Here is a 15,314-nt window from a genome sequence, read left to right on the forward strand (position 1 = left end):
CCTTCCAAATAACTAAAGACAGTCAAATAATTGTAGTGTTAGGGGACTAGAACCAAAAATACCATGTACAGTAAAAGTACCACAAATGTGTGCTGAGTGAGGTTCAGTGGTCGACAGACTGATGCACTGATATAAGGCTCATGCACTGTTACATAACTGGACACAGTGACGGCAGAAGCTGCTATGACCACAGAGGGGGCTCCGAGAGCACATGACATGTTACAAGAGAGCCACTTGTAAAGCATTACATTATCAATCAATCAAAGCTTAGTTGTAAAGCACTTTCCATGTTCAAAAAAGTGTGTATCTTATTCATACATATACTAAATTCACAGATACTATGGCTAGAACAAATTATTAAAACATCCACACAAAGGAGATGACACCACCAATGAGAAAACACCAGAGACAGGCTCATGAATAAGTAATCAAATAATATGTAATAAGGATAATAATAATAATAATAATAAAGATAAAATAAATAATAAATAAGATCAATCAAAATACGACATGAAAAGATTATGATTACCATTATGCTCATGCTATTAATTATTAAATGTGCAATAATAATTCAACATCTTGAAAACTACTCAAATTCTGCTTAGGTCCCCCTAAAGGTTTGCCTCCCCCCTAGAGGTTTGGGCCCCACAAAGGCTCGGGCCGGCTCTGACAGGCTCACAATGGCACCGGTGCCTGTTAGTACTGAGCTGACCACTGGATGGAGTCTCCGTGTTCCAGCTGCTCTTTATTCACGACTAATCAGCTCCGTAGTCATGCAGCTGAAATCAACAAAGCGCATCGACGTGTCAGACGCCTCCTAAAAAGCGTGTGGGCCTTCAGACTGGCCATCTGTCGCTGTGTAGTAAAAACCACAGGCCCCGCCCCCCAGCTTACATTCTCCAATGTGCCATAGCAACGGCGGCCGAGCCCCCTGTTCCCGCGCAATGTTCCCATCCTTATAAGGGCAGCAGAGCGCAGACGCACGGTTACGTCATACGTCGTTTATGTAAATGTCTTGATTGAAGAAAAAGAGAAAAAAAGAAAAAAGCCCCCCCCTGCTCCTGCTCAACTCTGAAATGGAGGTGTGGATGTGACGCATGCGCAGTGCGTCCACAACTATCCAGTCCCGTCCACAGGCGCAGACATCAACAAGAGAGAGCGGGTGAGTGATACAGATACACGGCTGCATTTTCACAATAGTCGCATCGTAACGACGCTGCCGCTGCTGCACGGACAACAAGCACTTTGACGCAGCTTTACAACACCTGCAACAAAGGTAAAGGTGGAAGCTGCTTTTTTAAAATAATGTTTTATTTGTTTTTCCCATGAAGCTTTAGAGGAGGTTAAAGTCGAACTGAAAACACGCTTCGACTTGTATTAATTGATATTTTTTTAAGGCCTGCGTGCTGCTGAAGCGACGTACTGGTCAGTTTGTAAACATTTAAAGTAAGTGTAGAAGATGTGAAAAGAAGACAAGTGTGTGTTTAAATGGAGTCAGAGTGGCCTTGATGTGCAGGCTCTTGTTATTACTGGCTGCTCGAGTGCGTATGGATGTCGGAAAGGAAATCACTCCTCCTGCATCGCTGCCTAAATATCACTAAAGTGTGTTTCACTGCGAGTTTTCCGCTCTGTAACACGTTCTTATGTGAAGCTGTAGTGTGTGTGTGGAGCGTGTGCAGTCTTACTACACAGCTACACCGGCGGAACGAGACAACTTAGGTCTGTGACTCTCACGCCCACTCGGAGAAGAGATGCATCTGAGCACGCGGCCGCCGCCGCCGCCGCTGCTGTCAACAAAACAGCCAAACAACTGTTTGTGTTCGCCCAGCGAGGCACGGGCTGCGTTCAAAGCTCTCTTTTACCGTGGAAAGTGATAGAAAAGGCGACTTTATCAAAAGCGGTGGCTGTGAACTTCGCGCACATGCACTTTGAAGGCGGACGGGCTGTTCGCAGCGACTCCGCAATAACAAAGAGTAAAGATCAAATTACACGTTTTTCGGTGAACAAGCTTCACCGCGGAGCCCGGAGCGAGCCGCGTGTCTTTTAAAAAAGTGTTTGTTTCAGTTTAAATCTCCACACGAGAGCGAGTGTGGAGTGGGAAAGTGGGCCGTCGTCGAGCCGTTGAACAGTCATCATAAAATGGGTGCTGCGCATGAAGCAGGCAGGTCGTGTGGCATGCCATGCTTCCTCGCTGGAGTGGGCGGTGAAATTGGCGACTTGCACTTTTCTCTCGGTGAAATAACAGCGCTTTTTTCACAGTCTTGTTTTATTTCAAAGAGCGGAAGTGTCTTTCGGGGTGACCGGCGCCGCTTTCGAGGACATTTGTGCACTTTCTCGTGAATTTAACTGCTTTTCGCAGGGAAATCGCATCACACCCCCTTCGCCGCGCTACCTCCGCCTTTCAAGTGTGTTGCCATGTTGCGTTGCGTCACGTACTGTATTCTGCTGCAGAGATCGTCTGTAGCTGACAGAGGACGCACTCGATGCTTGAAACCCATTCTTGAACTTCTCACCGTCTAGTTAGGGATGGTCAGTTTGGGCAGAACATTATCACGATGGAAAACACAAATCTATCTATCTATCGTCATAGTGAGGACGTGAGATATTTGCACCTTGGTGGAAAAAAACCTCTAAAATCAGTTCATTGTGACAACTGATTATTTAAAAAAATTATGATTAATCAGTTAATCGGGTAGTCAACTTGTTTGGTCCATAAAATGTTGATCAGTGTTTTTTCAAACCTTAAAACTTACTTATTTATTTGGAATTTAATTGAATTGTATTAATGTTATACTTGCCCATAACTATTACAACATTAATTATATCAGATATTTCAGACACATATTGAAATTAATATGGAGCAAAGAAACAAGCAAATATTTACATTTATTCAGCTAAAAAAAACTTGTTTTAATTACAAAAAATACTCAAACCGATTAGTCAATTCATATAAATGAAATAATTGATTAATAATTGATTTGATTAATTGCTACAGCTGTAATTTGAAATATTTGACTTAGAGTATATCAAAATATACTGAACTTTGTTACACTGACATGAGGAAAGTTTCATTGCTTGTGTAAAATATGTTTAATCTCTATCGACGACATAGATTCCTCCACCTAAACTGTAGATTAGGACATCAGCATTATTTACAAAGTAGTTGTAAATAACAGTAGTACATTGTAAAGTGTGTACATTGAAATCTGGAGATTGGTGTGTTATGCATATACAGTATTTATTATTATTATTATTAGGGCTACAACAATTAAGTAGTTTATTACTAAATTAATCATCAGCTATTTTAGATAACCAATTATTATTTTTTTAATCAATTATTAGTCACTTTATTACAATCTATTTGTATTTATTATTTTTTAATGTGAATATGTCCTAGTTTCTTAGCTCCATCTAACAAATGAAAAACCAAACAACTAATCGATTAATTGAGAAAATAATCAACAGACGAATTAATTATGTCAACGATTAGTTGCAGCCCTAATTATTATAGACTTTCAAATATTCATGCTCTAACCACCACTGGCACTGACTTACTTTCTGTTGTATTTCTCCTCTTGTGTCCAACTTCACATGATCTCTGATATAAGTGTGGGAGTGGGAGGTCTGTGATTGTTGCGCTCTCTGGCTGCTCTCTGTGGCACCGCACTGCCAGGAGACCCCGAGGACGGATGGCAAGAAAAAAAAGGAAAAACCAGTCTGGGGGGCGCGGCTCGCTCGGTTTTTTTGCCGCAGTTCACATCCACATGTGCTGTGGAGAACACATTTTTGCCTAGCAACATAAATCTTAATTCCTCTGCATAATCAGCGAGTGCTGACTGCGTTTCCAGTCATTGCTCGGCACATTATCCTCACATTGTGTGTTTGCATCTCTCTGGCACAACAAAACCTTGCTTTTTTAGTTCGTTTTTGACCACAAACAAATAAAAGCATCCTCTGCGGCCCAGAAACACTGACCAAGCGCGAGCTCGTGTTATAGTTTGAGTTTCCAAGAATGAAGCGTGCATTCTGTGAGCGCAGCGTGATGATATGATCTGTCTGACACGCTGTCTGACTGTTGACCTACTTCCTCCATGTGGGTCACACAGCAGAGAGATGCTCCTCCAAAAATCTCTCTGTGGACGCTGTTGGCTTTTCCCTGGACATCACAAACACTCGTTATATCAACAACTTTATTTATATATCATCTTTTAAAAGAGTTTATGTGCTTTCACAAGCCAGGCTTAATGAAAAGTGAACAAGAACCAGGAATAAACGTGTAATATTAATGGTAATAAAGGCTTAAAAGGTATGAAATAATAATAAATGTCAAATACAAAAGGGTAAAAGTCAGATAAATAAAAATAATAAATGAATGAATAGACGAGGTCACAAGAAGCAGAAGGGAGGAGGGGCCCTCACAGCAAAGGCTCAGTCTCCTCTGGATTTGGATCAGCCAGGAAGTCCCTGCCTGAGGACCTAAAGCTTGTTTCGGGTCAACATTTCTGAACTGTAGCCCGGGGCCGGACTCATACGAGCTTTAAAAGTGATCAGTAAAAACTTAAAATCAATTCTAAAATGTGCAGGGAGCCAGTGAAGCGCAGCCAGGACTGCGGTGACGTGACAGTGTTTGTTAAAACCAGTAAGAAGCCTAGCTGCTGCAGTCTGGACCAGTTGGGGCTGGGAAGACTTTTTCAATGAGGAATTTGCTGAACTGAATCCAGTTAATTGTGGTTTTATATAGTGCTGCAACTAAGGATTATTATCATAAATTATCAATCTGTTGGAATATTTTCTCGATTCATCGGTTGCTCCATAAAATGCCAATTCAGAAATTGTTGAATGGTCTTTCCCAAACCCCCAAAATGATTATGTTTTCAAATGTCTTGTTTTTGCCCTCACACCAAAAAAAAGCAAGATAAAGGTAAAATCTTTATTTATTAATGCACTTTTCACTTATACTCACAATAAAATCCTCTCTGGTCTGACCCAGAAATGGTAAATAGTTTGAACGAATGCAGTGCTTTTGTCGTCTTGATTAACACCTGGTACACGACACTTATGTATTCAGCTGCCCGCATCATCACCAGAACCCCGTCATTCCACCACATCACCCCCATCCTACAACAACTCCACCGGCTCCCTGTTAATTTCAGAATTCAATTCAAAATCCTCCTGTATGCTTTTTAAGGCCATCCATAACCTCGCCTCTATCCGTATCTCTCCAACCTCCTCCACATGGCCACCTCCTCCCGCTCCCTCAGATCCTCCTCCTCCATCCACCTCACTGTGCCCTCCGCTCGTCTCAGCACCATGGGGAGCCGAGCTTTCAGCCGCTCTGCTCCCCATCTATGGCATTCACTCCCACCAGACATCCGCAACTCTTCGAATCCACACTCAAAACCCCCACAAAAGAGCCTGCTCTCTGTAATTTCACTCCATTATCCGTTTACTGTGTTGCCTATTGTCTGTTGTGTATAATTGTTTGTCTTTGTAAAGTGTCCTTGAGTGTTGGAAATAAAATGCATTGTTACTCACATATTCATACAGCTCTTCTCTTCTATCACACATCAGTCATTCACAGTCACATACACAGCACAGCACAGTAGGTCAGTAACAACCTGGGGTTAAGTGTCTTGCCCAGGGACACACTCGCGTCAGGAGCTGGGGAATGAGCCCTCAACCTTTTGCTTGGAAGATAACTCGCTCCACCGCTGAGCCACGGCCGCCCCACAAGAAAAGAAAGTGCATTTCTGCAGGGAGGCAGTGACTCTGCAGCTCTGACGCAGATGTTAATCTTTTATTAAAGTCTTATGTGTTATTGTTGTTGTCTTGCACACAGATGTTTGGCTTTCACAAGCCGAAAATGTACAGGAGCTTGGACGGCTGCTGCATCTGCCGCGCAAAGTCGTCGAGCTCCCGCTTCACGGACAGTAAGCGCTACGAGAAAGAGTTCAGGAGCTGTTTTGGGTAAGTGGCGCACACCGGAGCACGTGCTGAGCTGTCAACTCTGTTTTTTCAGTGGTGAATAATAAGTGCATTTGCTTTGCAGACTGAGTGAAACGCGATCTGGAGAAATCTGTAACGCCTGTGTGCTGCTGGTGAAACGATGGAAAAAGCTGCCTGTGGGAACCAAGAAGAACTGGAACCATGTAAGTTCATGTTATGGTTACGGCAGTAAGACCGAGGGTCCCTTTAACTGCAATGGAGCAACTAATTAAACTATTGATATGACCTTGGAATAGCTTCAGCTAAATAAAGTTAAACACATATTATGAAAGTAGGAAAATAAAAAAGTGCTGATGTTTGATATTGAGTGAAAAAACCTCAAGGAAAAGTTAAAAGGCCATTATTTTAATGGCTAATGTACGGCAACATTTAAAAGCTTAATACTGACGCATTGTCATAAACAGGCCTTCATCAGGACGACACACCAGCACTGAGATGTGAACAGGAAATAGGTATAGATCAAAGACAGGAAGTGACCACCACACTCATAACAAAGATGAATAAAAAACATGAAAACAGGATCAAGTAAATGAAAAAAACTGAAAAACAAGTCAAAGATTTCTTTCTTACACTGTTACAGATAGATTTTATTTATAAAGCACTTTTTATGAAAGTGCTTTATAAATTAAATAAGATTGTCACACTTTAAATAAGATTGTCACACTGATGAAGGCCGTATCACGTCAGTGCATATTTATTAGATGTTACCACGTCTGGGGTTTTAAATGCACTTTAATTGGAGTAGCACAGACTGCCACAAGCGAGGCTGGAAGGCAAGATGTACACGCGGTCAGAGGGTCAGAGGTTTTTGCAGCGATGGTGTGTTCAGGAGCATCACAAAGATGTATGACACAACGTACAAAGTTAAAGACACATTAAAACAACACAAAATACTTTGATGAACGATTCTCCATCACTAGGCACATTTGTGTGTGGTTTGCATCTCTCTCTTTGTTTGACTTTCATTTAATTTGCAGGTTTTCTTTTCCATCTGTGTTTTTGCAGCAGTAAAAAGTTGAACTAGTGCCTGAATCTTTAAGTTATGCAGCCACAAATCTTGATCAGGCAACAAAACTAAGTGACGTGTTTGATCTGATCTGCATTAAAAGTCCTGTAATGAAACATATATAAAGCTTAAACAGAGAACACCAAAACATACAGCTGAGTCCCCACTGCACTCTTGAACATGAAACACTTGAATCATGGATGTTCTTTCCTCTCTTCCTCTCTCCTCCATGCAGGTGGTTGATGCACGGGGTGGTCCCAGCTTAAAGATAACTTCCAGGCCCAAGAAAATAAAGTCCATCTCAAAGAAAGCACGGCCCAGTCAGATCAGTCGGCTGCAAAAGGAGCTCAAAAGAAACAGTGAGTTGTGTGTTGTTGTTTTTTGTTTTTTTTAAACAATTACACGACTAGAACAAGCACCTGAGGCTGCTCAGCTTCCCACTGTGTCGTAGGCTCCCCTATCTGGCAAGGTTAACAATTGTTTTGTTTTGTTTTTTTAATCCTGTATCCCACCAAAATATGATTAATTCTTCCTGGGGCCATAATTTACATTCCCAGAAAATTTAATCCAGGGCCCAAAATCCCATTTCCCACTTTTACCCCTGCCCTTTGCCACATGGAACAGAGTTACAGGGGGTTAAACTCTGTCTCTATAAAATGGAACATCCTTTCAAGAACATGACACGTCATCACCTAAGCAACACAGAACAATGAGATTTAACATAACATTAAAAAAAAAAAAAAAAAAAAAAAAGCTGCTGTTTAATTGCTATGTTGGACTATGGACATTATTCAACATGTAATTCGAGACATCGTCTTCAATGTCCACATACTTGTGGACCAGTTTATGGTAGGTACAAGAAACACAGACAGGTTTACTGGTGGTTAGCATAGTTACACAAACTGCCAACAATTCATTTATTGAAGGTAACATTAGTTTCTTTGGTTTCAGCTAATCTGGGAAAAATCTCATAACCTTTTCCTTTTGAAGTTCTAGTTAGCTCTTATACTTCATCCAAACCGTTTACCTTTTAACAAGACGCAGAACACTTTACCACCTACACATGAACAGAGGGGTAGGGCTCAGAAGTAGGGGCAAGCGGTGATAGTGGAGTGAGCTCAAATCCGTCCTTTACTTTTTGAGCTGTGCTGCTCAATAACAGACGCACAAGGTCAAAACATAACTTCTTTGGTGGAGGTAATTATTATTATTTCATTTGCTTTGTTTATTCCTCAGAAATAAACACGCCACACACGTGCAACACCTAACAATCTCCTCCGCCCAACAGATTCCGATGCTCACAGCACCACCTCCAGCGCCTCTCCAGCTCAGTCCCCCAGCTACAGTAACCTGTCAGATGACGGCTCCGATGCCGAACTCAGCCCGGGTTCCAGCCGCTCCCCAGTTTTCTCCTTCCTGGACCTCACCTACTGGAAGAGGTAAGTCAGAGGATGAAGCAGAGGCACATCAGTGTTCTACACATGTTTGATACTTTGTATTACAGTGTCACTTGTCAGTTACCTCTTTAGGACATTTTCTGGCATAAACACTGAACTTGTCAGGACCAGTAGCCCTTATGGAGACAAAACCTGGTCCTAATGAGGCAGAACGGATGAATTGTGGTTAGGTTAAGGTTAGTGTTAGGAATGAACTGGTTATGTTTAAGGTTAGGGATACACTGTGTGTTTGGCTCCTTCAGTGGACACGCCCCCATCGTCACAGAGCAGAGAATGTTGCTGAATTTTACATCATTTGAAACCTAATTTTTAAACACAGCGACTTTTTAATCATTCAGATTTGGTTAAGTGGTTAGCAACACATTTTCCATCAATTTACACACACCCCAAGTCCCAGAGTTAAGCAAGCTCGACTCGACTTTTTCTACTGAGCACCAGCTCATCCTCAGCATATGTGGTCTCCACCTGTGATGCAACTGTTTCCTCTTCCTTATAATTCATTCACTTAATCACACTATGCTGGTGTGAATAGTAGAGATGCATCAAAATCACCTCTGAATTATTTGCAATGTCATGCTGTTAATTTGGCAACGAAAACAAAATTATTTCCATTTTAAAGCAGTTATACACTTATAATAACATATTTATGGGTAGTATATATCATTTTTTACCAATAAATCCTCCTAAATGTTACATAGTAGACCGTCAAAGCTGTTGAACCATTCATAAATCAGTCATCTGTGTCATGTTTTTGTGTAGGCAAAAAGTCTGCTGTGGAATAATCTACAAGGGGCGCTTTGGGGAGGTGCTCATCGATCCCCATTTGTTCAAACCATGCTGCCGCAAAAAACAGCGACAGCAGCAGCAACAACAACAAGAGGAGGAGGAGGAAGACGAGGAGGAGGACGATGATGAGGAGGAAGTGGAGGTAGAAGAAGGCCAGGCGGTAATGGAGGTCAGCGAGCAAAACCCCCAGATGGAAGAGGAAGTGAAGGAGATTGCAACATGTGAGGAAAATGTGGAGCCCGTGCAGCTATGTGTCACCATGACAACACCTCCATCCAGGAGTGCGGTGGTGGCCGAGGAAGGGTGGTAAAGTGAAAAGCCTTTCCTTGTACACATCTCTGAAGAAATCTTGGGGTGCTGTGTTTTCTCTTTGAGCACTTACAGGAAGAAGTCGCCTCAGATTGCCTTCAGTCACAAAGCAGCTGAAATCCTTTGGTCTTCTCCATAATATTGTTGGAGGTTTGTTTATCATGTTTGAACAGTAACTTATGGACTATTGTGTTTCCACTTTGTCTCTCTCTTTTATTTTTATTTGTATTTAATATTCTTACCATGCTGAAGATGGACCATCATCTGTGTTGTTGTTTTTGATCGACTCGTACTTTAGATAAATGCTGAGGCTCTAGTTCGCTGGTGCGCGCAAGAGATTTTATTCCAAAACGCAATAAATCCACTCACTTGCAGGAAAAAGGTGCTACTTGAAATTCATCGCTCAACATTTCAAACATACAGCTGGACTCGCTCTCACTGTGGATATTTTCTAAGTGTAAGATGACTAATATGATATGATAATACGATAGTTTTGCTTTCTTTTGAATGGTGGATATCTCGTTTTGGAATCAATGACACTTGACCTCGACCAAGCTCACGCCTGTACAGTAATCCTTGTTTTAGTCTCTTTTCACTTTGACATCCAATCCTATCAATATGTTTGTGTTTGTAGTCTGGATTAGCGCCCCTGTGGGGAAATGTGTGTGTAGTCCCATTTAAATAAGGCCTATTCACAGCTTCAACAGCAAATACACCAGCCTTAATTGTGTGTTACAGACAGTGCTAGTGTTCATTCTGGATTGGTATCAAGGAACAAAAAGGGACAGTAGATGTATTTATCTCGGCCTGAGCAACACAGTGCATTTTGCATGAATGGCAAACCACTCGTCCAAAAGACCTAATGATCTGATGCATGAGTCTCCTAAAAATTGCATGGCCTTAAATAGACTGTAAATCTTACTTTTATTTTTTGGATCCATTTCTCTGAGGTTTTAACTTATTTTTATAGGTAAAAAAAAAAAAAAAGAAAGAAAAAGAAAAAATAGAAAGTGTCTTTGCATAATAATAATAATAATAATAATAATACACACAATACAACAGCAAACACAATCGGTCTATAGTCACTCAGCAATATCAATCACAGTGTTTTCTCTCATTCCCGGTCAGTATATGGTTAAAGACTTTATACACGCTGAAATTCTATGCCATTGCCTCTTATATACCACAAATGTGTTGTGATATATAGCCTAATATTACTTTATTTATCTAATGAAAGCCAAAGCACATTGAAATTCACCCAATGTCAAATCAATGCAGGTTTTCTATGGACACTTGTGCTTGTCCGATGTCATTTGTATGTATGTTTATGGTATTATAAAAACCGAACACTAATATGAAATTTCATACATGTGATGTTGTAGTTGGGAGCAGAGGGTGTGTTCTGTACATAGGGGGTGGGTGAGCCATATGGTTCTTACATGGGTTCCATTATTTATTTATTTCATATTTATTTGTATCACTGCGCCACCGCTTGGAGGTGTGTACTCCTTTGAACTCTTCTCATCTTTAGCTTATGCGTAGCATGGTGGGTTTTTTTTGTACAACTGAAATTGAACGTAATTCTCAAGCGGGCTTTCTTTAAAGTTGCTTTGAATTACCAGCTGTCAATATTTGTGAAATGATGTTAAGTATTTATTTACTCATCAGTTGAGTTGCGTGCAGCCTAACTTATTCTGTGTCACCATTTTGGATCTGTATCTAGACTGAAAATAATGATAGATTGCTACCAGACTGTACTTTGCCCTTGTTTAGCCTGTAGCTTCAAAATGTTTAAGGACAGTAGGATACCTAACTGTAGACTTGCATGTACTGTTGCTATGCATTTCCTTAGCTTACTAGTTAGACAAAGCAGTTTTGTATTTTTTATACACCATGTACTTTTTTTACTTGTCCCTTAATAAAAGCAATTTTGTGAGTTTTCTGAAAGCTTGAAGTCGGTGGATTTATTGATATGAGTGGGTCGATGAACATGAACTCATCGTGAACATTTAGATTCCGTCCACTGTGAAATTACATTTTACGATTGTTCAACAGGTTCTTTTTATATATACAGATATATAAAATTTCACATCCAAATTACCTGCATTTAATGAATTTTGTGAATTTTACAGCCTGATCTTAGTCCCACCTGCAATACCCGTAAAAAACACCAGGGGGCCACGGCCAACACTTTGCAGAGCAGCAGCGGCAGAAGAGAAGAACACAGTTTATCCAAACGTGTTGCTACTATCAATATTTAATTATTATTATTATTATGATAAGTAAAACTATTGCCAATTCAGGTTCATATGCTTTTGTAATGTGTGCCATTTTAAATAACCAAAATGAGAGGGGGGAGACACCGGAAACAGATGTCATATGACAAGAAGTAAAAAAAAAAAACACGGAAGTGCTTTGTTTTGTTTTATAGTCAGCTGTCAGATGAAACATTAAGCTGCAGATTTAACATCAAATATTTATATAAATCAAATGCAAAGAAGCTGAAGTCGACAAACAACCGTCGTTGTTTTTCAGGTAGGTCATATGAATGTTGCTGCTACGCTTGTTGTGTTAGCTTTCAAGCTAACAGTGTAATCAATGGTTCCTCCCGGCTTCTGCTGAAGTGTTTCATCAACCTCTGTGATTAAAATATGAGGAAATGAAAAGCTTGTGTTCACTGTTCCTGGAGAAGATGATACGACTTTGTGTGTGTTCATGGTTTCACTGTTCTGATGGTGTTCATCTTAGTGATATTTATCAATACCATTCTTTTGTAAGAGCTGCTGGACTGATGCACTGTTTTTGATTTAGCTGTATAGTTAAATTATTTATTGCATGAATAATTGTATGCCTTTCATTAGAACTTATAACTTTAGGTCTATTTGTTTACATTTTATTTTTACACTTGGTTATTATTTGTTTTTGTGAATGTGTATTTGTGTCATTCAGTCATAAACAGTATGCAGAAATTCAAGCTTGTAAATGCTGTTAGAAGCACGCTTATTTCTAGAGAAATATTACAGTTGAAGTAGTCATGTAGTTGTAGTTCACACATTAATGCATGTGAATATATTTGATTATTTTATTCTGACCATGAGGCAGAAAATGTTTTTAATCCTGGTTTAATCCCTGAATTGTAATTAAATCATATTGTGAGGATTTAGAGATAACCAGCCGTACAATTACTCTCACATTTCTCTCTCACTCTCACACTCTGCACTTCTTTTTTTCCCATCACACTTTTAGTAGTTGTGATCTTCATCATGGGGGAGCCCACAGCATCTGGTGTGTTCTGCAGCAGGATGCTGAGCATGGTCAACTCTGAGGATGTTAATGCCATCATCCAGGCTCAGAGACACATGTGAGTGTCATGTTCTGATTGTTTGCACCATGTGCGTTTTCTGCTGCCTTATATTTTTAAATATTAATCATACTGTCAATCAATCATGAGTGATGCTGCCATTTCTGACAATCTACCAAACTTTTAGATGTTCCACAGACCAGACTGAGTTCTATAGGCATTTTTCATTACAGCTTCTACACTACCATTTTTATTGGATTCTCATGTCATTGTTTGTGGTGATTTATTCTGATTTTATTGTGCTTTTAAAAATAAAGCTATATATGTATGTACACGTGTATATATATATATATATGTATATATGTGTATATATATATATATATATGTATATATGAATTCTTTTTTATCAATATTGCATCTATGTATGTATTGGCTGAGTGCTGCTTGAGGATCTTATGCTCTCATGTTTTTAATTTTTTATGCCATTTAGGGAGATATAGGGCATATGTTTCAAATTTCTTTTTTCCAAATATTGATTTCATACATATAAATGTAACTGTTATTATTTATTATTATGTGCCTTGCTCCATGTAAGTGACGCCTGAAGATCCTTGTTGTTTTTCTGCATTAATGTGTAAACAGGCTCGACCGCTTTGAGAAAACCAACGAAATGCTGATCAACTTCAACGGGCTGTCTAACGTGCGACTGCAGCAAATGAACGAGCGCTTCTTGCTCCACACCCGCACCCTTGTGGAGATGAAGAAAGATCTGGACAGCATCTTCAGGAGAATTAGGTAAATACTAATCCACCAGAGCAAATGCACACACCAACACGCTCTCTGGTTATTCACCTCTTCTACTTCTGCAGGACACTTAAAGGGAAGGTTTCAAAACAGTACCCAAACGCCTTTAGCAGTGAGTTAAAATTTACTCCCCAATTATCATCTCATATTAACAATAAAGTTTACCACATCAGTTTATCTAAATGCCATGTTTGTTTCTCTGGAAGATGTCCACGAGTCACCTATCCTCGAGGACGACGACGATGACTTTGACCCAGTTCCTCCCAGTGTTGCCACAACAATCACAACAGCCAACTCCGAGCAGAGCACAGAGTCATGTGACACAAGTCCAGATGTGATCTCACCAACTGTGAGCAGATGCTCTGAAGATCTCTCTCAAGAGCCGCCTGACACGCCCACTTCTGACGTCCTAGAGACAGCTGTCCTACAGGACGAAGGGCCTGACTCGGTACCTGCAGAATAGAGTGGACAGTTTGTCAATGATTTCACTCACTTGAAACCAAGCTTTAACCTTAAAACTATTTTAGCAGGAGGTCATATTGTATATTTGAGCTTGTGTCAATCTCTTTACGATATTTGCTAACGTTTCCATTTGTTTTGATGCTTGATGTTAGAGGAGGCTATGAACTGTATCTGAGGCTGCTGGGAATATGTTTGCTTCTCCTACATCTGCACAGCACTAAAACCAGGCAGATAATGTTTGAAGCTACATAGTATCTCACTAGGATTATATATCTGTCTTACTGACTGCAAACCTGAGCAAAAACTCCTGTTACTCTAACACTCCTGACTGAGGGAAGTATCACATAATGTCTCTCATGATATCACTTAAAAGACAAATTGTAGTAAGGGTGTGTGATTAGCTGATGTTAATATTTTATACACCCCTCTTAAATCTAGGGGTATTAATAATTTCAGCACAGTTTTTACCTGATACGTCTCACTCTTGGTGGATTGCCAACAACTTGTGTCTGTGCTTCCCTCCTTTGTTGCAGGAGGCTAGAATTTAGGTTAATTGTCAGTTACCTGTGTCTCTGGAGCTGTCAGGAACTATTTAAGGACTGTGTAAATGTGGTTTTCGATCTGGAAACCAGATTATGAGAGTAAATAATCCAACCACTCAGTCATGTTACTGCTCATTAAAGATGTGGATTTGGTTGTCAAAAATCATGTCAAAAATAGTCTTCATTTGTTATTTCTGTTATATTTCAGCAGTGTGTTGTTGAAACTGTTCCATATGAAGAGAGTAATTAAGCAACACTCTTGTTGTGGACATATATGAGCACCACAGCTGTCAGTACTGTCAGTATTAATTAACAAAGCTACATTTAATAGCGTCCACGTAATGTGACTGAATGTGCCTAATGCTAAATGTAATTCTATACTAGGCAAACAGGCTGTTTTGATTATTAATATTGAAAACAAACAAACAATCAATGTGACTCCAGTAGCACCATGTTTGAAGTTTTTAAGTAAGTTTCTCTTTATTCATGTGCTCTTGCGGGTTTTCCTTATTTTTTTCCTCTGTAAAAAACGTAGTTTTTCTTCTTGTATATGATGTGATGTAATTGTGTTGCTATTGTATTTTTTGGCAGTTCAGAATAAAGTTTATTTTAAAAAGTAATGGTAAATCACCACCAGAGGG

At 39.9% G+C, this 15,314-nt stretch overlaps 2 protein-coding genes across 4 annotated transcripts; both read left to right on the forward strand.

Annotated features, from left to right (window-relative positions):
- The first annotated feature begins 1,083 nt into the window (after positions 1-1,083).
- sinhcaf (SIN3-HDAC complex associated factor) lies at positions 1,084-11,511 on the forward strand. Of its 2 annotated transcripts, none has more exons than XM_058646497.1 (6): positions 1,084-1,162; positions 5,840-5,967; positions 6,050-6,149; positions 7,248-7,371; positions 8,301-8,451; positions 9,229-11,511. In XM_058646497.1, the coding sequence occupies exons 2-6, from the start codon at positions 5,840-5,842 to the stop codon at positions 9,563-9,565; spliced, it is 840 nt and encodes a 279-aa protein (XP_058502480.1). In that variant the 5' UTR covers positions 1,084-1,162; the 3' UTR covers positions 9,566-11,511. The 2 variants fall into 2 exon arrangements, with proteins under 2 accessions (XP_058502480.1, XP_058502479.1); XM_058646496.1 differs by having other exon boundaries at positions 1,142-1,276.
- Positions 11,512-11,939: 428 nt separating this feature from the next.
- kxd1 (KxDL motif containing 1) lies at positions 11,940-15,293 on the forward strand. Of its 2 annotated transcripts, none has more exons than XM_058645743.1 (5): positions 11,940-12,099; positions 12,811-12,925; positions 13,508-13,660; positions 13,735-13,781; positions 13,876-15,293. In XM_058645743.1, the coding sequence occupies exons 2-5, from the start codon at positions 12,828-12,830 to the stop codon at positions 14,130-14,132; spliced, it is 555 nt and encodes a 184-aa protein (XP_058501726.1). In that variant the 5' UTR covers positions 11,940-12,099; positions 12,811-12,827; the 3' UTR covers positions 14,133-15,293. The 2 variants fall into 2 exon arrangements, with proteins under 2 accessions (XP_058501726.1, XP_058501727.1); XM_058645744.1 differs by having other exon boundaries at positions 11,943-12,099; positions 12,814-12,925.
- Positions 15,294-15,314: the final 21 nt, after the last annotated feature.

This window comes from Solea solea, chromosome 12 (assembly GCF_958295425.1).
Source record: "Solea solea chromosome 12, fSolSol10.1, whole genome shotgun sequence".
NCBI classification, from domain to species: domain Eukaryota; kingdom Metazoa; phylum Chordata; class Actinopteri; order Pleuronectiformes; family Soleidae; genus Solea; species Solea solea.